General features: G+C 42.6%; 1 protein-coding gene across 3 annotated transcripts in view; it reads right to left on the bottom strand.

Moving 5' to 3' along the window:
- Pdzrn4 (PDZ domain containing RING finger 4) overlaps nucleotides 1-22,062 on the bottom strand; it is a 375,018-nt gene that overhangs the window by 7,797 nt on the left and 345,159 nt on the right. For all 3 annotated transcript variants that reach the window (NM_001164593.1, XM_030248560.1, NM_001164594.1), the window contains 4 exons: nucleotides 20,362-20,460; nucleotides 17,727-17,789; nucleotides 11,232-11,333; nucleotides 6,277-6,393 (listed from right to left, as the gene is read on the bottom strand). In NM_001164593.1, the coding sequence (NP_001158065.1) occupies nucleotides 6,277-6,393; nucleotides 11,232-11,333; nucleotides 17,727-17,789; nucleotides 20,362-20,460 (381 nt within the window). The remainder of the gene's footprint in view (nucleotides 1-6,276; nucleotides 6,394-11,231; nucleotides 11,334-17,726; nucleotides 17,790-20,361; nucleotides 20,461-22,062) is intronic.

Raw genomic sequence — 22,062 nt, 5'->3', positions numbered from 1 at the left:
CTAGATTTCCATACATGAATACTGTGTTTATATAATTTTCTTGCTTCTTCCCCATCCATCTCCTCCTAGGCCCCCACTCCTTCTCAACCTTCATGGCTTCTTTGTTTTAATTTTTATTGTTAGACGCACATGTGTGTATATGTGTGCATGTGTTTGTGCATTTACATATGTGTTTTTGTGCATGTGTGTGAGTGTGCAAGTGTGTGTGAGCGTGTAAGTATGTGTTTGAGTATGAGTGAGTATGTGTGACCATGTAAGTATGTGATTGTGTGAGTGGGTGTGCATGTGTGTTTGTGTGTGTGCCTGTGTGTGAGTGTCCAAGTGTAAGTGTGAGTTTGAGTGTGTGTGTGTGTGTGTGTGTGTGTATATATAAATACAACTGGCTGGCTCTATTTGTGTTGCTCACGTGCACTGTGCACTTGTATGTAGGGTTGACTACTTAAGATTGGATAACCTATCAGGGGACTTACAACTGGAAAGTATGATTGTCCCTCTATCAGCAGCCTTTGATTGATTGCCTGTGGCTCTTTATCTAGGGGGAAGGCCTTGTGGGTGTTCCTCAGTCGGCACTGGAATATTATCTCGCATCATCATTATGCAAGCCTTATTTAGATGGCTGTAGATTGCACTTTCCTGGACACAGCTTCCTTGTCATACATAAAAGATGCTATCTCACAGAAGACGTTCAAACCCCCTGGCTCTTACACTCTTTGTGCTCGCTCCTTCTACAAGGCTCTCTGAGTGTAGGACTCATTTGAATACAACTTTGAGGGACAACTAAGCTCATAAGTAAGCTGTCTTTTCTTTGATAAAAATTGGCATAGCTACAGAAAAGTATATTTCTTTGCTTAAAGCTAGACTACAACATGGAGTGTTTTGCTTACTTATTTCAATATTTTCCCTTTAAAACTTTATAGCTGTGCATATCAAGTCTTCGTAGGACTTTGACTCATTACACAGTGAGGCCCGTTCGGTGCCTTGGCATAATGCCTACTACCAACAGAAAAGAAGAGTGAACAGGACTTCGCAAGGAACACCACCTATCCTTGGCTTGAGAGCATTTCTTCTAAACCTCTTTGTTGCCCAAATGTCACTAAAATGAGGTAACTTCCCCATCACTCACTTCCCCTCCAGTGTGGGCCAGTCAGGCTGGCAACTAGCAGAAAATCAATGTGGCTACAGGATGGCCAGGCAGTGATGCTACAGAGACGGGGGACACATAGAAGAACTGAAAGAGTTACTGTAATCATGAAAGAGTCACTTGTGTTAAGCTTACTGAAGGAGGAATGAAGCCGGTATGCTGGGAAGAAGTTCTCTTCTAATAACTACCACAGGAGGCTGCCAGGTGCAGCAGCCACCACAGCCTGTGTAGAAAGTGCTTCAATGCAGTCATTTCTCTCTGCATTCATACCTCAGGCTGATGCTATTTTCATTCTAGTCACACGTGGTGTGATGAGGATGGTCATTCAGAAAACCTGCTATGGTCCGCCTCAGTTTGTCTGTAAGCTTCCCCTTGCCCACCTAGTTCCTATTAAGCTATTTACTCTTGACTACCTGAGAGCAAAGCCAAAAGAGCTTGTACTACTCTGCCCTTCTAGTAACACCTCAGGGAAAACAAGAAACGAAACAAAATACCTCTACTAAGCAGCAGCATCAAACACCACATGGTTTTAGGAACTGCAGAGGAACCTACCCTTCGAAATACTAGTGTGAATGATTCCCTGGGCTAAATTGCTTCTCAGGGAAAATAAGAACTTCTGTATCCATGTCTTAACTCTCACTGAGGAAAAGTCCAATGAAGGTTAACCACAGATAGTCACTGTGTTAGACTTCTCATTGGCTTCATGATTCGCCTTTAGTCTATGATGTAGTGAACATTAGCATTTACGTGGATATTAGCAGATCTCAACAAATGGCATTAGAAGAGCCAAGGTTTTAAAGCCAGTGTAGACAAAAAAGGTGACTCTATTCTTTGAGCAGGATTGGCTTCCAGCTTCTGGTCCTTTTGTGCCATGTCCTAAGCACCAGGTCTTCTCTTTGGATTTGGGAGGAGTGTATGCCAGGGAGATGGGAGACCAGGGGAGCAAGACTGTGGGGTGGCCTGATTTATCATTTTCTTTCTTATTCTCAGAGACAGGATGTCCCACTGACCCATGAGCTTGGGTTACACTTGTGCTTGGAGCATCAGGTTGAGACAAGATGTCCCACTGACCCATGAGCTGAGGTTTCAGGTGTGCTTGGAACATCAGGTTGAGACAGGATGTCCCACTGACCCACGAGCTGAGGTTACAGGTGTGCTTGGAGCATCAGGTTGTTGTTGTGATTTGATGTCTTGCTCTGCTAGGTTCCTCTCTGTGCTTTCCCCTGATGGTTCTATCTCTAGGAGCAAGCACCCGACTTCTCTTAAAGTTCATAATTTGTTTGGATTGCCTAGACGCGATGGAGACCTTCTATTTATTATTCTTTCCCGACACACAAGACTTACTCAAGACAACCCCAAATCTAAACCCTAACTACACCCTAATTCAGCAGGAAGTAGCAATAGTAGCTGTCACCAAACTTTCAAGATGGAAGAAGGAATAAAGACAAAGGATTGAAATCACCTCTGACCTGGATACATCTGGGTATAATTTTCTTAATAAAGTTCCGAGGGTATCTTCGAGCAAAGGAATTGAAGACTTTTAAAATGCCACAATAAGATCTAGCTGTAGTGCATTTTCTTAATTAATGGTTGACGTGGGAGATCCCAGACTAGTGTGGGTGGTGGCATTCACTAGGGTGGTAGTCCTAGGTTCTATAAGAAAGCAGGCCAAGGAAGCCATAAGACCAGGCCAGTAAGCAGCACCCCTCCATGGCCTCTGCCTCATCTCCTTCCTCCAAGTTCCTGCCATGTTTGAGTTCCTGTCTTGATTGCCTTTAATGATGTACAGTGATGTGGAAGCAGAAATCAAATCAACCCTTTTCTCCCCAAGTTGCTTTGGTCATGGAACTTCATCCCAGCAACAGTAAACTTAACTAGGATGGTCATGGAGGCCCTTCTTCTTGGCTCCTGAAACCCCCTAGAATTAACCCAAGTTTGGGCTCTGCTTTAGCTCCTGGCCTCCTTTCTGGTTTTCTATATGATACAGCTTTTTTATTCTGTAGTAGGCTGAAGCCATAACATTATTTTCTACACCCAATGAACAATGATTCCTTCCCCCAAAACACAGGCACAAGTGTTAGCTCCCAGGAAATTTTGAGCAATGCTGATTGGCAGGCATAGACATAATATCAAAAACATGTTTTGACATGTGTGCACATATCTAATAGCACATATGGAATGAATGTGCATACATTATTTATTTTCATATAGAACAATTTACTAATGGCCTAATGGGATGAATATGGTAAAATTACTTTCTTTCCTTATCACAGAGCATCTGTGTTCCACATTGCACTTTCTGCTTTGTTTTCCCTACTTGTTAATTTCCTCACTACTAGATCTGTTTCCTTATCCTAGCAAGTTCTACTACATCATTAAAAACAATTAAACCTGGGGGCAAGAAATTTTGGATGGAGAAATAAAAGTAAATAAAAAATAATAAAATATAAAATAATACAAAAAATAATGAAAGCTCTCTCTAAATAACCACTGTTTTGTTCCCCAAAAGGAATGTCACATAAATAATAAAGAAAATGTAGCCATGTACCATTCAATTCTAGGATTCTCAAGCTTTCCCTACAGTACCTTCCCTTACTTGTTATGAACACAGTGATTAATGTCTAATGTCTCAACGATAAATCAAATCGTATGTAAGGAAAGCTGCTCACTGCTCCATGCCAGGCTCTGTCCAACAAGGGCTGCATGGTGTGCCTTGCCCACCATATTCTTGATGGTCCTACTACTTTGGGCAATTTGAGTTTCTATGTAACAAACTGGAGACAGTGCAGAAAGGCTAATGTTTTTCTTTGAGTCCATAGCAGCTGTCTAACCCAAAATAGTGTAAAAAGTTGACCTTGGTATAAAGCCATCATTGTCGTGCCTACAATGCTGAGTTGCTGAATTGACCTTGCAATCATTGTCACTGGTCAATGAAAAAAAAACGTGGAAACAAAAATCTCCATTCCAATCCCAGAGTGCCTTGCTGTTAACATGATACCTTGGTGATGTTTTCCCTGCCCACCCTGGGAGTATGACTCTCTGACAGGCGGTGTTCCCGACAGGACATTTCTAATGCAATGTTATTGTTTATAAGAGCAAAAGACATTTTAAAGGTTTCTGTACTTGTCGTCAGTTTTCAGTCTTGTGGTGGAGAAAAATTTCCACACAATGCACGTCTGACCTCGGGGGACATTAGGTGTTCCTTCATACACCCTCGCATCTGTATTACATCTGATGCGTGGGCAGCGTTTGGTACTGTATCACTTTACCTAGACAGCATCTCTGCCTTACTTCTTTATTCCAGCAGTACCTCCCCCCACCCCCCTTCCTCAATTCTGTATCAGGTCACATTTTGTATCTAAGAAAGAAAAAGCCCGGAGCAAGGACTTTTTTGCTTGTAAGAGGCAGCTGCCAACAAAAGATAGCTTTATTTGTGGCCAGTGTTGAAGCCATACATAAAAATTCCAGCCCTATCTATACTACAGAAGAACCACCACCCAGCAGCAGTGTTTCTGAACACAGACCACCACTAGTGGAGGGGCCAGTAGCAGTCACGATTCTGCATCACGCCTGACTGTACTGATGGCATAGCTGGCAGTCTTACGGTTTAGTTACTGCATTTTTGTTTGAAGTAAGCATATTTCATTGTTCAGTTTGGAGAGGTGATAGGATGTCTATGTTTCATGTGGTTAAACCTGTCAGGATATATTTCTTTTTAAAAAAAGACATCTTCATGACGAGGAGGAAACAATTAAAGTTGAGAACGGGATGATAATTAAATGAATTAGTAAACTGTCAGAGAAATGTTAACGAGATTATGTCAGGCAGATGAAAGACAAGAATTAGACATAAAAATCTAGGTCATCCGGTCTTGTTTTTACGTGCTGTGAAAATAACAGAAATAAAGAAGACTACTAGACTCACTTTGCCTTAGCCCAGGCTGTGATCTTCCCCCATTTTAAACACTTTAAGGTCGGGAACTCTGTTTTTAAAACATTCCCACCATCAAGTAAGGAACTTACAATGTATGAAGAGCTCAAATTTTTGTTGAATGAATATGCGACCTTAATACAACATGATGTCACAGACAGGAGCTTGTCATGGCTGCCCTCCCAGAGGCCCAACAAGCAGCTGACAGAGTCAGATGCAGAAACTTACACCCAACCAATGAACAGAAGCCATGGAACCCTGTGGTTGAACTAGGGAAAAGCTGGAAGAAGCTGAAGGGGAGGGAGATCCCATAGGAAGACCACAGTCTCAACTAACCTGGACCCCTGAGATCTCTCAGACACTGTGCCACCAGCCAGGCAGCATACACTAGTTGATATGAGGCCCCCAACACATATACAACAGAGGACTGCCAGGTCTGGCCTCAGTGAGAGAAGGTACACCTAACCCTTGAGAGACTTGAGGCCCAGGGAGTGGGGAGGTCTGGTGGGATGGGGGTGGGAGGGTATGGACATCCTCTTGGAGACAGGGGTGGGGAGGAGGAGGAATGGGATGAGGAACTGTCAGAGGGCAGACTAGGAGGGGGATAATGACTGGACTGTAAAAAAGATTAAAGAATAACTAATAATAATAAAGAACTTTTTAAAAGACATCATGATGTCAGTCACCTCAATTTATGCCAAGGGGCATGCCCATAACAACCACTGGGCCAAAGATCACCTTTAAGATTGTTCAGGAGTACACAGATGTGATTAACCCATGATGTTCCCAAAACCCTACCGCATGTCATCATTCTATTTACAGTTTAACTATTCAAATAGTAACATGTATATTTTAAAGCTCAAATGCTTGTCTTAACGTTACCTCATGGACAATGGTTGCTTGTTCCTAGCTGGCCTATCCATAAGCAACGTACACATTTACTCTTAAGTGTCTGCAAATTCCGTCAAAGACTACATTTGAGTACGTCTGCGTGGTACTGTGTTGCCTTAATAGTCTTCAGGCTTTCCAAGCAGGAAATAATCTTAACAGAAAAGGTACACATTTCCCCGGCTTCATTTGAGAAGATCGTTTGCCCCGAAAGATTATGATTAGAGGTGTTTGATCAAACCCTTTGATTGTACTTTCTTTCCCATTGAAGAACCTGAGCAACATTCCAACGCCAGAGCTCAGGTTGGCGGCCCTACCTGCTGCAGCTCAGAGGCTGTGCGCTGTGCTCCTTCATTATGGTCTTCCTCCAGCAGCTCTGAGTTTAACTCCTCTAAGAATTCGTTCCTTTCATCTTCCAGCCAGCCTTCATCCAGCTGCAAGGGAGAACACATTAGTCCATTACATTATGTTAGTGAGACTCGTGCTAAGCCCCAGCGCTGACTGCCAACCAACTCTCTTTGTCGGCGATTCTCTTCAGAGCCTCAGCCCCCTCTGGTCACCTCTCAGAAAGAAGAAAAGGTGGGACAAAAAAAGAAAGAAAGAAAAGGATTCTTAGGCCTTTTATCCTCTCCTGAAACAGCTTTAGATTTTCTCTGGTAACTGAGTAAATCCCACAGCACAGAACATTACCTTCTTTCAAAACCTATGAAAAGCACACTGCATAATCCACAGCTGGCGTTCGCATTATCTCCCGCAGCCCCAGGTTAAAAGAACTGCAGTTGGTTCCGATAGGGCTATGAGACAATTGGGCCTTTACCCTTAACAGCATCCCCCAGTGAGACTGTACACAACGTGCTGGCCGCCAACAAGCAGATTTTATTCTTGTCCTTCTGATTTTTTTCATTTTTAGCTGGGTGGCTCAAGCTAGCAAGGTGGAACCTTGGCATAAAGGAATTGACAGACAACACTGATTTTGTCTGTAAAAAAAGAAAAGGAAAAATAATAAAACTAAACACAAAAACATAAAACTAAATCCAAATACCCAAACATCTATTTATTTGTTCTGTCTGTCTGTCTGTCTGTCCGTCTGTCTATCTATCTATCTATCTATCTATCTATCTATCTATATTTATAAATCATTTATCTGTCTTCTATCTATATCTATAAATCATTTATCTATCATCTAGCTATCATCTATCTATCATCTATCTATCAATCATCTATCTATCTCTATCTCCTTGTGTGCATGTCTGTGCATGCATGGGTGAGAGTGTGTGTGTGTATGTGTGTGTGCCTGTAAGTGTCCCACATGCCATGGGACCCACATGGAGGTCAGAGGACAATGTGTGGTTTCTCTCTTTGCACCAGGGGATTTCTAGGGGTTGAACTCAGGTTATCAGGCTTGCTTGTAAGTGCCTTTAACCACTGAACCATCTCACTGGTACCTGCATTCTTTGGATGGGGAGAAGCATTACTAGTCGTGCCTGTTTATTCACAGGGTTCTGAGGAGCACATGCAGTCCTACTGAGGACATCTAAGCTCCCATGTCTAGGAATTTGAGGGGACATGGCCAATGTGGTATATACAGGCAGTGGAATGGTGCACAGTTTTGCTCATGGGTGATGGATGCAAATGCTCACGAGAGGCTCTTTCAACACTCAGTTAAACAAATCCTGTTGGTGTCTCCGTACAGAGTGAAGCAGAAAGCTGGAGATTCCCTGTGTAATATGATGGCTGTTGACAGCCAATACAGGTAACTGGCCTCCAAGTGGATTTCTGGAGCTGGAGTATATAAATTAACTGTTGTGCTCATTAAACAACCTGAACTGTCATCAAAACTCTGCTCTACTCTGTGCTCCAAAGAAAACAGGTGTCTAATGAGCACAGAAGGACAGTGGTTGGAGATGGTTTTAATAAGAAACCTTTAGAGACAAATGAATGTCTTAAAAAAAAAACAAATAAGACAAACAGAAAAAAAACCAAACTCTTGAAAATAGAACATTAAACAGCACAATAAGCACCCATATGCATGATGACACTCTCTAACAGAAGGCAGAGCAGGGTGTCATAAGGACCATTTGTCTTGATACACCGGGAAGAGGGGCTCTCTATGGAGAAATTGCCTCAATGAGATTGGCCTGTGGGCATGTCTGTGGGCATTGTTTTAGTTTTTCATTGCAGTAGGAGGTCCCAGCCCACTGTGAGCGGTGCCATCTCTGGGTAGGTGGGCAGAGGTTGATTTAGAGAAGGTAGCTGAACAAACCAGCAAGGGGTATCCTCTGTGGTCTCTGCAGTAACTCCTACATCCAGGAATCTGCCTTGAACACATTCTCCTGGTGTCTCTCAATAAGTTAAAACAGACAGACAGACAGACAAGACAAGACAGACAGACAGACAAACAAAACACCCCTTTCTTCTCCAAAATTGCCTTTGGTCCCGGTGTTTATCACAGCAATAGAAGTTAAACTAGAACATGCAGATTTCCTGGTGTCCACTAAAGCCCCCACAGAACTTATATCACCTCAGACACAACTGTTTACCAGACATGTGGACAAGCTTCTCTGTCCTCCTTTTTCTTAATGTGGCCCAAGTAAGTTGTCCAAATGACGATGCTAAGAGTTCTGTATTCTTTAACCCTTTATTTTGAGCCATGAAGCTGTACAATTTAACTCTTAAATAAAATTATCTCAAGCTAAGTATGTTTACTTCTTATAAATGTCACAAGGACTGTCCTTTTGTTTGTTTGTTTGTTTTTAAATTAGGTCAAAGCTAGAATCTTCTTGATAGTTATATAGGAACAGTCCTTTGAGGGCTAAGTAAAGTGGCGGGAAAGCTGGGAACAAAGTAGAAGTGACTCTCTCATCAAGTCACCATCCGTAGGCACCTGTGTGCCTAACTTGGAGGCAGGAGCACATAGGAATGGAGGTCCCCTCACTACTGCCCCTCCCCCGATGCACCTCCGCATCACTCATTCAACTGCAGTCCACACGCTACCTGAGCTGAGCTGCCAGGAAGGAGGAATCACCTTCACAGGACACTGTGTCTGCACAATGTAGGTCACTCAGGAGAAAGAACAGAGTACAGCAGCTCTAAAGGTAGTGGCTCCAAGGGTCTCTGAGAGCCCTCTCTGCCCCCATCTCCCCAGGGGAATAGGGTAGAAAAAGCAATATCTTTAATGGTCTGAGGAAGAAAACGGGCAGGAAATGAAAGAAAGGTGGCACGGAATGAAGGAAATGAGTTATTTAAAAATATTGCACAGATGCACAATACCGCCTCCGGCAAGCACATAGATCATTTCCAAGAATCCGGAGAGTGTTCAAAACGTTTTTAAACACGTTAGGCCAAGCACACACAAAGCTTCCTCACTCTGCCTGCATGAAGTACACAGGCCCACAATACACAAGACATACCGAATTTGATAGACAAAGATAGCAGATGGAAAAACAGGATTTGTTGTCTGGTTTTCCTTTTTTTTTTTTCAACCTTAGCATGTACCGGGTAAATTCTATTTTTAAAGTATGGTGCTAAGATGAACATTCTTGGATAATCTTGCTGGAAATCCAATTTTCAAAGCAATTGTGTCTTTTCTAGTCATACGGAGCCTTTATTTATTTATTTATTTATTTACTTATTTTCTTCTTTCAGGACCAAGGGTGAAGGCAAATTCTGGTTTGAGAATGTAACGCATTGTCCCGTGGCATCAGTGAAGTCTGTTATCAGATGTGGAAACAGTCGGATTTGATGATTCATTTGCTAACATTCACTCCTTCAGGTGCGAGTTCAGGAGGGTGAGCCAGCTAGTCACCTTCTGCCAGGCTGGTGTATATGCCAAACACTATCAGGGACCAGTCTTAAAAGCCATGAATCTCTATTCTTTCTCTTGTCTATTATGGTCAGGCTGGAAATGCCTTGGTTCTAAATTCACGAGTTTCCCCAGCAACTGCCTGGGCAGACAGGACATTGACTTATATCTCTCTACACCATGGATGGCCGCTCGATTCATTCCCACTTACTATGAATTTTGCTGATATATATCCCTTTAATTCTTTTTCTTAAGGAAATGGTATTGGGGAAATAATTGGCTCAGGAACATTCTAGATAATTGGTACAATTTCCGATGTATTTTAAACATTCCTTTCTAGCAAGAATGCATTCCAGCCTGTCGTATGGGCTCATTTCTTCCCACTACTAAGACCTCAGGTGTGTAGCTTTACTCTGCTCCAGGCTACAGCAGACTTTATGAGAACCATTTAGCATGGTCAAGGGCATAAAGGAAATATATGCGGAAAGAGCAATCTTTTATAACCACTCTATCCAAGTCCGGACCCAGCCTGACACCGAACTCTACTTAGTGTAATTTATAGAGAGAATGTAGTTACTGAGTCTGAAAAATATCAGATCAATAACCTAGGAGACAAATGGTGACACAGCTAACTTCCCTCACGATACTGACAGGTGGATGGGACAGTGACAACCTACTGTCCTTTCTGCATTCAATGGGACAGGAGAAGGATGTGAAGGGAGATGCCTGTTAGGCGCCTTTCTCCCATCATTACTTTGCCTTTATTCTGATGACATTGTCCTCTGTCAAGCTATAAAAGCACTCCTTTGGAAGCCTCTTTGGGAGGGAGCAGTTAAATGTTTGGTTTTTTTTTTTTTTTTTTTGCTTTTTTTTTTTTTTTTTTTTGTCACATTAGCTATGGAAAAGAACTCCCGTCCTTCATGGGACTACCCCATAGATATTTCATTTGATAGAATTATTTTAGGAAGATTTAAGATGATAGCTACATATGCTAATATCATTCTCATTAGCGAAGCCTTCATGATGCCTTAATATGCCAATTATGTATTTTAGTCTAAACGAAGGGTCTACCCAGAATGTAAAATAATCTGCAGTCAACTATGTCTCATTTGTTGATCCATTTAAATAACAACCAAGCAGAGGGAATGGGAGAGGGAAGGGGGAGGGGGAGGGGAAGGGGAAGGGGGAGGGGGAGGGGAAGGGGGAGGGGAAGGGGGGTTCCATTTCGTTTGTTTTAAATTTCCCTCTAAAATTGGATACTCAGCTGCCTTTCTGTGGAGTCTTTAGCAGAGTTTTTTTGGGTAAGGTTGGGCAGTGAGGCTCAGACTTTGTGGAATTTTATACTGTTTCACGGGTTGTACGGACACCCATGAAAGTGATTTGATGTCACCTAGCAGGAGCGCATGCACATTCATTCACGAACTTGGTGAGTATAGAGTGTAGCCTTAAGATCCCACTCTTTGCTCGGACCTGCATGTCGGGCCTGGCGATGAGCAGCACGATTCTCTTACACTCATCGCTGGAGAGCAGAGCCACGGCCTCTTCCCGGTTTTGGATGTCTTCCCCATTTATCTAGAGAACAAATGAAAGTGGCACATTAGTTTCTATTTCCACAATGCTGCACACAATAAATGGCGAATATCAGCTCATTTGTGGTGAATGTATGGACAACGAAGCTCCCACAATGGGCTCCTCGTCACCCCTCCGTGGAAAGTGCCTTCACTCAATTACACGCGTGCTGTAAGAGCCGTATCGATCCCTGAAGGATGGTGGACATCACAGGAAGCAGTTATGTTCATAAATGTCCAACCTGCGCCCTGGCAACATACATCTAGCAACACAATTAACCAGCCCCTGACAGGTGACGTTCATCTTTCTCCGCTCAGAGTAATGGAAGTGTCACTCTGAGATAATAGCGCTGGGGAAGCGGCCAGCAGTTCCACAACTGAAATCCGTCATCCTGCACGCTCCCGGGAGCCAATTAGAGAGCTGCAGCCTGCCTCTGAGCAGGCTGCTCTCCCAGACCGCTGCTGACCTGGGCTCGGTTAATCACTTCATATTGGTGTGGGGGTCTGACTCAGTTGTCCGAACATCACTCCGGCTATCCCCCAAATGAGTCTAATTCAAAGAGAGAACAGGAGCTCTTTAGGACCCTGTTCCCAGTGCTGACTCCTCCTAAGGATTGCCCATTTGCTCTTTCAACAAAACACATGCAATATTACAGATATACTTGGAATAGTTAAAGATTGACATCAAATAAAATTGACTTTATCAAAGGAGAGAAAGAGAGCAACCTGAGCTTTTGATTGCGCAGGGGAAAAAAATCCTATAGTACTCAGACTTCCTTGGGTTGTAAAAATAGAGTAAGAATCCTTCAGCTACCTTTGCGTGTCCAGGTGCATTTGTTTTTAAGTTAGCATATTTTCTTTTTGGATGCTTAAAAATCATTCTGTTTTATTGATTTCTCAAATCCATAGAGACAATATTTTTCTACCGCTGGTGTAGTATCAAATATATGCAGAGATTTTGAACACAGGAGAAATTCTGCCTAAATGAATTCTAATTATGTAAGTTAAACAGAAAAAAAGACATGGTCATGCTAGCCAAGTTTTTTTTCTTCCCGTAATTTTATATTTTCACTCAGAGTTTTCATTTTCAGGTCTCTGGGGGATTTTGGTCGATCCACGTGGACAAACAGGTTTATCAAAAACACAGAACCAAACCAAAGCAAACAAACAAACAAAAAAACCAAAACAACAACAAACAAAATTAGCCAAAGCAACAAATAATCCTTACTCCTAAACTCTTATTATAGATACGGAGGAGAGCAGACCTCAAGTGGAAAAAAATAAAAAGTCATACAACCTACAGGTATTTTGCACTCTTATCTAAACAGGCACCGCCTTCATTTCCTGCTTGTCTGTGGACAGACACCCCCATGCGCATGGGTTTCATGTGTATTTCTTATGCCCAACTTTCAAACCTTGTCCAACTAGGTCTATGGTTTTTAAAGATTGTGGCCTTTACTTCCTTTGAGCAAAGGACATTTAGCCATTTCATGCCACCTCTCAGTTTGTCTGCAACTTACTGGTCTACCTGCCAGGCTTACCTGTCTCTTCCTGGACATGTTTGGTGGCAAATGTTCTGTGATTTCTGACATCGCTAATCTCCGTCGTTTTTTTTTTTTTTTTTTTTTTTTTTTTGCCCGGGATTTAACACTCACTACTTTCCTGTCTAGCGTTAACTCAAACATATGCGTGCTTTCCCTTCCTCACCCAGTTTCACCTGCTATTGATCCCGCTCCTCATCCCCACTTATCCTAATGCTGCTCTCACGTTTGCTGGCTTCGATGAGATGCTCATAGTGGGCTTTTCAGAGGGTTGTGGTAAAGGGCTTAACCATGTTCCTGCCATAGTAGCTGCTCATGCTTCTATAGGTGCTCATGTTGCACTATTATGCTCACTATGTACACTTTTAATCCCCTGTGATGGCAAACTATCCTACCAAGTAAAGACAACAGAGTAAAATCTATAAACACTCAAATCCACAGTAGTAGGTCTGGCTCTGTCTAGACATGTATTTATTTTAGATATAGTTTTATCTCTTAGGAAGCCACCAATACTGGGTCACGTTTGTTTTTCAGTCCCTCTGGCTGGCACTCTGCTTTTCTTCTCTGCAAACTCACAACGGTCTGAGCTTTGGCTTCTAGGATTGCCAGTTAGCATAAAGCATTTGTCGTGGAAGCCACTCGCCTTCAGGGTCACGTGCGGGATGAAATGGAGCCAGCACAGAAATTTGCTGTTAAAATATTATTCACTTTTATTCTTCTTCAAAAGAGGGGCCACTTCAGCCAACTGGTCGGTAGATTTCAGTGGGGTGTGCTCAGGATTTTAGTTGGATGCTCAAACCGACATAAAGCAAGAAATGCGGCCATGTGTTTCAGCAAAGAGTCCTCTCAAAGAATGAAAGATCTGAGGCAGGGAATCAGATAGAGCTTTCAACCTTCAGCTGCCTTTGTTCCTGAAATAATGGCTTGTGGTTACGGGGCTGCTAGTGGGAAAGAAGCTAGCTCTGCTGGAGGACACCAGAAAGACATAAAGCATCGTAGAGAGAAAACGGATGGCCGGTCCTGTCCCCCTCGGCCTCCTGAAGGACTTTTGGCTTAAGATAGAGGGAATGAGAGCCTCGAGGAAAACAGTATGTAGGTTGTGTTTGAAACAAGGTTAATCTTTAAGGATAATTAGATGTAGACCTCATGTTATCTGCGCATCAACATATGTAAATATTCAGTTCAAAATGGGTATTGGAGCGGGGTTGGGTGTGGGTGGTGGAAGTAGGTATTGTTTTCTTCCTGGGAAGGTAAATGAATCAAAAACCTCACTGTAGGCCTGATCTCCTAGGAGAGGGAGTGTGTGGAGGAACATGCCCAGAAATCTATAAATGGCATAATATGGGGTTATTTTCTGCTTCAGTATACCAGTATTTAGGCTTCAAAAGTATTGCAGCTGAGACAGATGGACATCTGAACTGTTGGCATCCAACCTATGGCATTTCTAAGGCAAAAACCTAAGTATCTTGGGCAAAAGAAAGGTACTGTGTTTTGTATGTATTTAATAACAAAGGGAGGAGAGGGGATAGTTGGGGCTAGAAAAAGAATCAGGGAAAACTGCCATTCAAGTAGAGAAAATGAACATCTAGGAAGACATGCCGTTGCATACAGTACAGAGAATGCAGGCAGCTTGCTCCAATGCTGTCACCCCACTCTGCCTTCTGCCAGAGCCTTCCCAGGAAGAATCCACAGGCACATGGCTGGTTCTTTGGCCAACATGAAATCTCAGGGAGTCTTCTGTGCTTCTTCTTCTTCTTCTTCTTCTTTCTTTTTTTTTCTTTTTTTCTTTTTTGGTTTTTTGAGACAGGGTTTCTCTGTGTAGCCCTGGCTGTCCTGGAACTCACTTTGTTGACCAGGCTGGCCTTGAACTCAGAAATCCGCCTGCCTCTGCCTCCCGAGTACTGGGAGTAAAGGCGTGCACCACCACGCCCGGCTCCGTGCTTCTTACTCCAACAAGATAGTGGGACATAGTTATACTTCCAGGAACTGGTTATTTGTGTGACATTTAACCCTTGCAGTTCTGACTCAGGCGTGCTTTCCTTGACACTATACATTTTTCTTTTAGGTGAATTCCTGGAACAAATTGGACCTAAGGGCTTGTCAATGGTATAGTGGGCAGACCCAACAGGTACTTAGTGGGAGAATATATGAGAAGAGAACTGGAAATGTTCTGGAAAAGTTGTCTCATGATTTTCCTTGTACATAGTACATTGGTGATATCTACCACCTGTGAGTGAGTGTAGTCTTGTGTGTGTGTGTGTGTGTGTGTGTGTGTGTGTGATATGTGCCATCAGGAAGTTACCTGAGAAGGCTGTGTGGTATGTTAACAGAAGAAAATACTAGCTCTTCAATGAGGGCAGGCCCATAAATACACTCAACTTAGCTCATCGTAATAGACAATTAAAATCATAGATGACCCAGAGAGAGGTTCTTTTAAATAGAAGTCAAGTCAACCAGGAAACCTTATGGCTAAGAAGCAATTCCTCTGTTTGTCCCATTGCCCTCTCCCTGGGAAAGGGGTCTTTAATTGTTCATTACAAGGTATCCCATAATCTCCCCACCAGACAGATGGGAGCGATTTGTCTGTGGATATAATTTTTGTCATAGTTTTATTTTACCACCACTCCTAAGACACGTTGATTCTTATGTGTATGAGACTAAATTGAATTCTAGGCTTTTTTTAAAAAAATGTGATGTGTGTGTATTCATTTAGTTTGCTGTATTTGTCACAGAATATAAAGCAATCTGGCAAAAACACCATTTATCAACCCTGCCATTGACTCTTCAATGAACTAATTCCATTAAAAAAATCTTTATTATTCTCTAGGCATTTTTCTTCGCAGATAAATCTGCATACAAAATAGCTAAGAACCTAGACGCTTCAAAATACGCAGTCTCATGGAAACGTATGCACCCCGTTTCTATCCAGTTAGCCACAGAACTAAAGGATGTATTTTTTTTTCTAAATGTAATCTTTAAAACTGTGCTTGCCTAGGGGACAGTGGTTAGCTGGAAAATTGGAAGGGGGCCAGAGGATGGTATACTGGGAGCTGTAGTTGTGGAGGATATGTAGTTAGAAGAAGGAGTGAGGGCCAGCAGAGAAGCAGCAAAGAAAAATGACAATGGGTACATTTACTTCTTCAAAGCATGGCTGAACAGGGTGGTTACTCTGAGGGTTCAAAACCTTCCAAGTCCTTTGGATGCCGAACACCTTATTGTGTGTGTTAGCACTTAGTGACTGCGGCGAGCCAAGACGTCACACTACCTCAGTGTATTGTAGATATGAATAAAGCATCAGCAGAGTTAATATTTCATTTTATTTGAAAAACATACAGCATCTGACCCTTCCAATATTTATATCAAATATCAACTTAAATAGGATACTGTAGCAAAGATTTTCTGTAGATTTTCTTCATCTGTCCTGAATGCCTGTTTCATTCATTGACTTGTTTGTGTGTGTGTGTGTGTGTGTGTGTGTGTGTGTGTGTGTGTGCGCGCGCGTGCGCGCGATGTACCCAACAATGGGTACAGTTCCATTTGCTTAACTACAGGCCATCACTCATAAGTCTTACTCTACTGCATATCCTTGAGGTTTTTTTGGAAACTGCTCGGACCCTAGGTCATCAGAAACTCTTACGTTTTCTTCTTTCCTAACCTTTGTAGAGGATCATGGAAGCAAGGGTCTGTGGCATCCTTTCTAAGCAAGAGAAGAAGTGTGAGAATGATGGAGGTTAGCAAGATGGCCCTGGGTGCTGACAGGGTCACCAAGCAGCTTCGGGACTCCTTCATTATGCTACACTGCTCTGTGGTCTTCTGTGTGGGCTGCTGTCATCCCACTTAGGACAGGATTCCCCAAGTGTATCTTGGATATTTTCTGAAGCTCAGGGTTGTAGCAGAAAGTCTGAAGAAGCATTCCCTGCGACCCTCTAGGAGACGTGGGAACTCTGGGTCTGCTACTACATCTAGAAGAAGTATGCACCTCTTCAATGGTCCACACTAGCACCCCTCGCTCCGTTTCACAGCTCTGACTATGAACTCTGATGAGCAGTTTTACTTGGAGTGGAGGTTGAGCTGGACGTTAGACTTTCCATGGAGTCTTCCAGTCACACTTTACGACAAGGACCCATAAGGGCTGTCAGGAGCTGAGGCAAGTTTAGAGCAGAGCCAGCGGCTTCCTGTTAACTGCCATCAGGCTGCGAGACTCTTTCCAGCCCCGTGCCTCCCTCTGATCTCCGACAATTTTATCTTTCTCATTCAACTGGATTATAAATGTCTCTCTGTTTTCATATTTCTCTATGGAGACAAAATCAGAGCCCTTTCATCTGGCCTTGGCAGCTCACTCTCTAGTCGTGGGCTACGGCTGGTTTGGACTTCTAGACTTTTGTATAGTAAGGGAGCACATGGAACCATGTTCAAGCAGTTCACTCAGCAAAGGGCAGCCATCAGGACTCTCAGGAGCGGCAGCTACTGTGTACCAGCCATTTCTCAGCACCGTGCCAAGCACACCCCACACATCTCATGGAAGCTTTGCAACAAGAGCAGGTTATAACTCAAGATACGAAAATGGGCTTGCAGTGAAGGAGGGTAAACAGCGTGTGGAAGCCAACAGAAGGAGCTGGGAATCAAAAGCCTCCTTCTGGAAGCTGTTTCTCAATAACTGTCATTCAATAACTCTAGAGAGATGGTACCACTTTTACTTTCAAAGTGCTTAAAATGGTAGTATTTTGTTTCATAGATGATAATATGCAAAAGCAATGACAAGCTCTTTTCCCCCCCAAGGTTTTACAAGAAACAAGATAAAATGAGAGCCGTTAGATGGCCTGTGGGAAACCCGGGGAAATAAACGTGTCACGTACTTGTAAAATACGATCCCCTTCTCGAATCCGGCCATCCTTGGCAGCAATGCTATTTGGGTCAACCTGTAATAGAGAAGGCATCCATCTTCAGGGCCATACAATATCCTTCTGAGAGCTTACAATGTGTAGTTTTAAAATATATTAAGATATTGTAGTTTTAGACTATATTGACTCAGAATTCTCAATTGATTCATGACAGGGCATGTGCCAATTTTTTCTTGGCCAAAAAAACAAAACAAAACAAAACAACAACAAAAAACAACAACAACAACAAAAAAAAACAGGGATTCTAAAGCTGGGAATGAACCACTTTAAAGCTAACAATAACAAAATGGACTTGGCAGAGCTTCGATTGCAGGGCATTTTTTCCATCGCTTTCCCCTCCATCCCTGCCTTCCCTTTTCACGTCCTTTCAGTCATTTTTGAAGCCCAGTTAGTTGTCAGACAGTCTTTACCTGGCAGGATGCTATGATGATGCTAACACCAGGACTTTACAGTCTTTACAGTATATAATGTGACAGTAAATGATACTGGAAATCTCTTAGGAAAGCTGACAGATCTCTTAAGCCTTCATTTATTAAAGTGATTTTGGTTTCACAGGCATATTATCTTTTAAGATATTTTAATCTATATTGTTCAAGAATTAAAATCTATCTGTACATCCTGTTACTCAGTATCACTTTACATAGAGTGCTAATTACATCAACTTTGCATTATTAGAACAAGCAGAGATTTAAAGCTCTACTAAGAATATTCCAATATTTTAACAGGCCAAACTTGAGTGATGGCTTTCAGTTCCTTGAGGCGATTTTATCTATTGCGTTCCTGTGACAATTCCAAATCATTGGTATAGGCTTGTTGCATCCAACCTTCTTTTCTGAGTTAATTATTTTCAAGTACCGCATGAGGTCGATCTGCTCCCAGACACCGAGAGTAAGAGGAGGAGCCAAGTGCAAAAGGCCTTGTGGTCATGCGCAGGCAGTGTAAGGGCAAGTCTTTCCAAGTCCACATGTTCGGTTCCTGTGGCCTTTTACCACCTCTAAAAAGAGAGGTTTCAAGTCCGACAGATTTAAATACCAAACACAGACTTACTGGAATGAAGAGGATTATGCTATTGATTTGTGTCCCTTTAAAAAATCCATCCAACACATGAAACTCTTGTCTTTCAAGCCTAAAACTAAACCAAACCACCCATAAAACTGCCTGTCTCTGTATACATTACAGAAAGGGTTCGGTAAGTATTGTTTGAATCCTCCTCCATCCCTTTGTAAGAGGGAGGGGTCACTGGAATCCTTTTAAAGAAGTAGTCAATTAATTTTTTCCACTGGAGAGTTTTCCATGTGGGAAGAGGCCAGCAAAAAGATAAAGAAATATACCATTATATAATTTCAGAGTAGAGTGAAAAAGAAAAAGTACCCCTCTATATTTTCAGAGTTGTGTTGGTCTGTGTGTGTGTGTGTGTGTGTGTGTGTGTGTGTGTTTGTGGCAGATCTCTTGAATATTCTAAGCAACTCTATAGAAAACTACTGCACCTAGTTTCTTCTAAGGTGCTGTTTTTAACACCGCAACTGTGAAAACTTAGACTGCAGTGAACACTAGCATCCAGTTTGCCTAACCCTTAAAGACATATCCTCGGGAATTAAGCTACATAATAAGCACATCTTCATGTTGACTACAGGTATAGTTTTAAATAATATGCATAGGTCCTCTACATAATACTGTGGTTGTCTATCTTGGGGTGCTTGTGGGAATTCTTACAGTGGGAGAGGGAAGGATGTCATTAGGGCCCCTTCCTTCCTACTTGTTATGAGGTCTGTGCCTAGTCTTATTGCATCTTCTTATGCTGTGTTCAGTTGATATCCCTTGGAGGCCTGCTCTTTTTTGAAGGGAGGTGGAAAAGCAGAGTACCAGGGGGAGAGGAGAGATGGAAGGAGAAGTGGATGGCACAGAGGATATAGTTGGAATGTAGTATATGAAAGAATAAATAAATAAAAAATAAAAGTCTTTAAAAAAAAAACCTCACATATCTTTTTCACTTTTTCTAAGGTGATCGACTTTTCCTGAAATCCATTGCGGATAAGTTGGGCTTGATAGTCTTTCAAGCTAACACTAAAATGGTGACTCAAACGTAGTGGTTTTTTGGCCTCTTGAAAATGATCTTGTGGTTGAACAAAAGAAGTGGGCAGATGTACTTCTTGGGTATTTAAATCTATTAACCCCTCCCACGGAGTAAAAGAGGTGATTATTATGCCTGCTAGTTTAAAACAATTAGCCCATACCGTTGTTATCAGTGTATTAAAGGATGCAATGGAACGGAAGGACAAATGTTTGGGGAGCAGGGCTGAGCTCAGCCTGCTGCTGTCTTATGGGAATTTATTCAAATTGATACAATGTCCCCACTTTCACACTTTTTCCTTGCTGGGATTCTGCAGGGGAAGCCTCCACTGCTAAACAAGCTGATGATAATTGCGTTCCTTGGGCAGCATAATTTGCTTCCCTAATTGAAAGTGGCAAGAATTGGAAGGCAGCCAGTTCTTCACACTCAGGCCTTGGAAAAGAGGCTTCCCTCCTCCTGAGCCCCTTCAAGTCCTCCTACCCTTCTCCCTCCTGCCCAGGTCTTCACAGCATCTCTTACCTCGCTGACATAAATGCCCGTGTCTTCTTCATCATCGGTTCGGTAGCAGACTGTCAGGCCCAGCTTCTCTTGACTGCTAACACGACACAGCTCGACCTCCTGGGAGAATGGCATACATATTGAGGCATTAATCTCAGAGTGGAAATTCAAAAGATGCGTTATCGGTCACTGTGAAAAGTTTTAAACACTATTGGCTAACATCTGAAATTAATCTTTGTGACCAAATGCATTGAAATTTATTTCTCATCCAGTTTATTTTTCTCGTAGACTTAAATCAGCTCATTCTATAGTTTGAAATATGTAGACTCACATGAATTTGCACACCAAACTACACAGGTTATTAGGATGGGATTAGAAACTGTTCAAAAATATCAAAGAAAGTAGAAAAAGCTTTGTAAACATTGCTATGGAATTTTTGTCTGTAACGTAATAAAAGCAGATGAGTTTGAACAACAACAACAACAAGGTTATACTGAATCGTTCTGTTAGTTCTTCCTTGAGTTTTATACCATGTGATAAGAAGCAAGGGTTTGTATAGGTCAGGTCAGATTTTTCTATTATCCTGCAGAAAGCCCCAGCCTTGGAAAGGGATGGGTTCATCCAGCTGAAGGGAGAGCTATCAACCGCCATACAGGGCAGAGGCAATGATTCAGACTACGGCAGTGAGCGAACAAGAAAATACATTCCTTGACAGGCACCGCTGAGGGGCTGGGGATGGCGGCTCCAGGTAATGTGTACTGGATCTATTTCCTGATTTATGTCCGGTAAAATAATAATAAATTTCAGTTTCCTATAATGAAATGGGCTTGTGCCACTTTCGGATGCCGACTGGGATATATCACAGAATTCCAAGTGCCGTGGGAAACTTGTTCCTACTGTGGAGGAGGAGAAGGTAAGACCTACCACTAAGTAGCCAGAGGAGGGAGGAGGGTGTGATCTGGAAGGGAAGCCTGGCTCATGGCTTCAGCCCTGTGGACCTGTGTCTTTCTCTGTACTTCAGTGCCACCTCCTCAATAAACAGGAGTGCCACCATGAGCTCAGCCACTACCAGGAAGGATGCTGCGACTCCTTCCCAACCTTTCCTTGCCTGCATAGATTTTTTTGTAAAAGCGAACCCATATTTAAGAAGCCTTTCCTTTTTGATGGAAAATGTGTGTGTGTATGAGCATGTATATATAAAATGATTATGAAGCTGAATAATATAATGATGTGGGCATATAGGTCTGTTTTTCCCCAAACTGAATGTTGAAATCCTAACCCTCGAGGTGCTTGTCGGATCAGGAGGAGGAGCCTTTGGAAGGGAGCCAGGTCATGAGTGGTAAGACTGTGAAGGAAAGGAGTGCTCCTATGAAGAAAAAGGCAGAGTGCACAGTTGCTCTCAAGTATGCAGGTCACAGGGTGACCGTGCTCTCGGTGAGAAAGTGGGCCCAAAGAAAGACCAGCCTGCTTCTGCTTTCATCTCGAACCTCCCAGTTCCAGCTCTGAGGAACGTGTCTGGACTATATGAGTCACCTGATGTCTGGTGTCTTGCTACAGTCCACAGAATAGACACAGACAGCAAGGCCCAGCTTAGCTACCCAAGAGTAGAGATACTGGGGCTGAATACGAAAAAGTTCACTTGGCTGTGAACAAGAGGATCTTCCTACAGCATTCTGTATGGTCTGGGGAAATTCCCTCCCTTCAGTTTAGCATCTCAGAGAT

This window comes from Mus musculus, chromosome 15 (assembly GCF_000001635.26).
Source record: "Mus musculus strain C57BL/6J chromosome 15, GRCm38.p6 C57BL/6J".
NCBI classification, from domain to species: Eukaryota; Metazoa; Chordata; class Mammalia; order Rodentia; family Muridae; genus Mus; species Mus musculus.
Note: the sequence above shows the minus strand (reverse complement) of the source record. Positions and strands in the feature narration are given on the sequence as shown.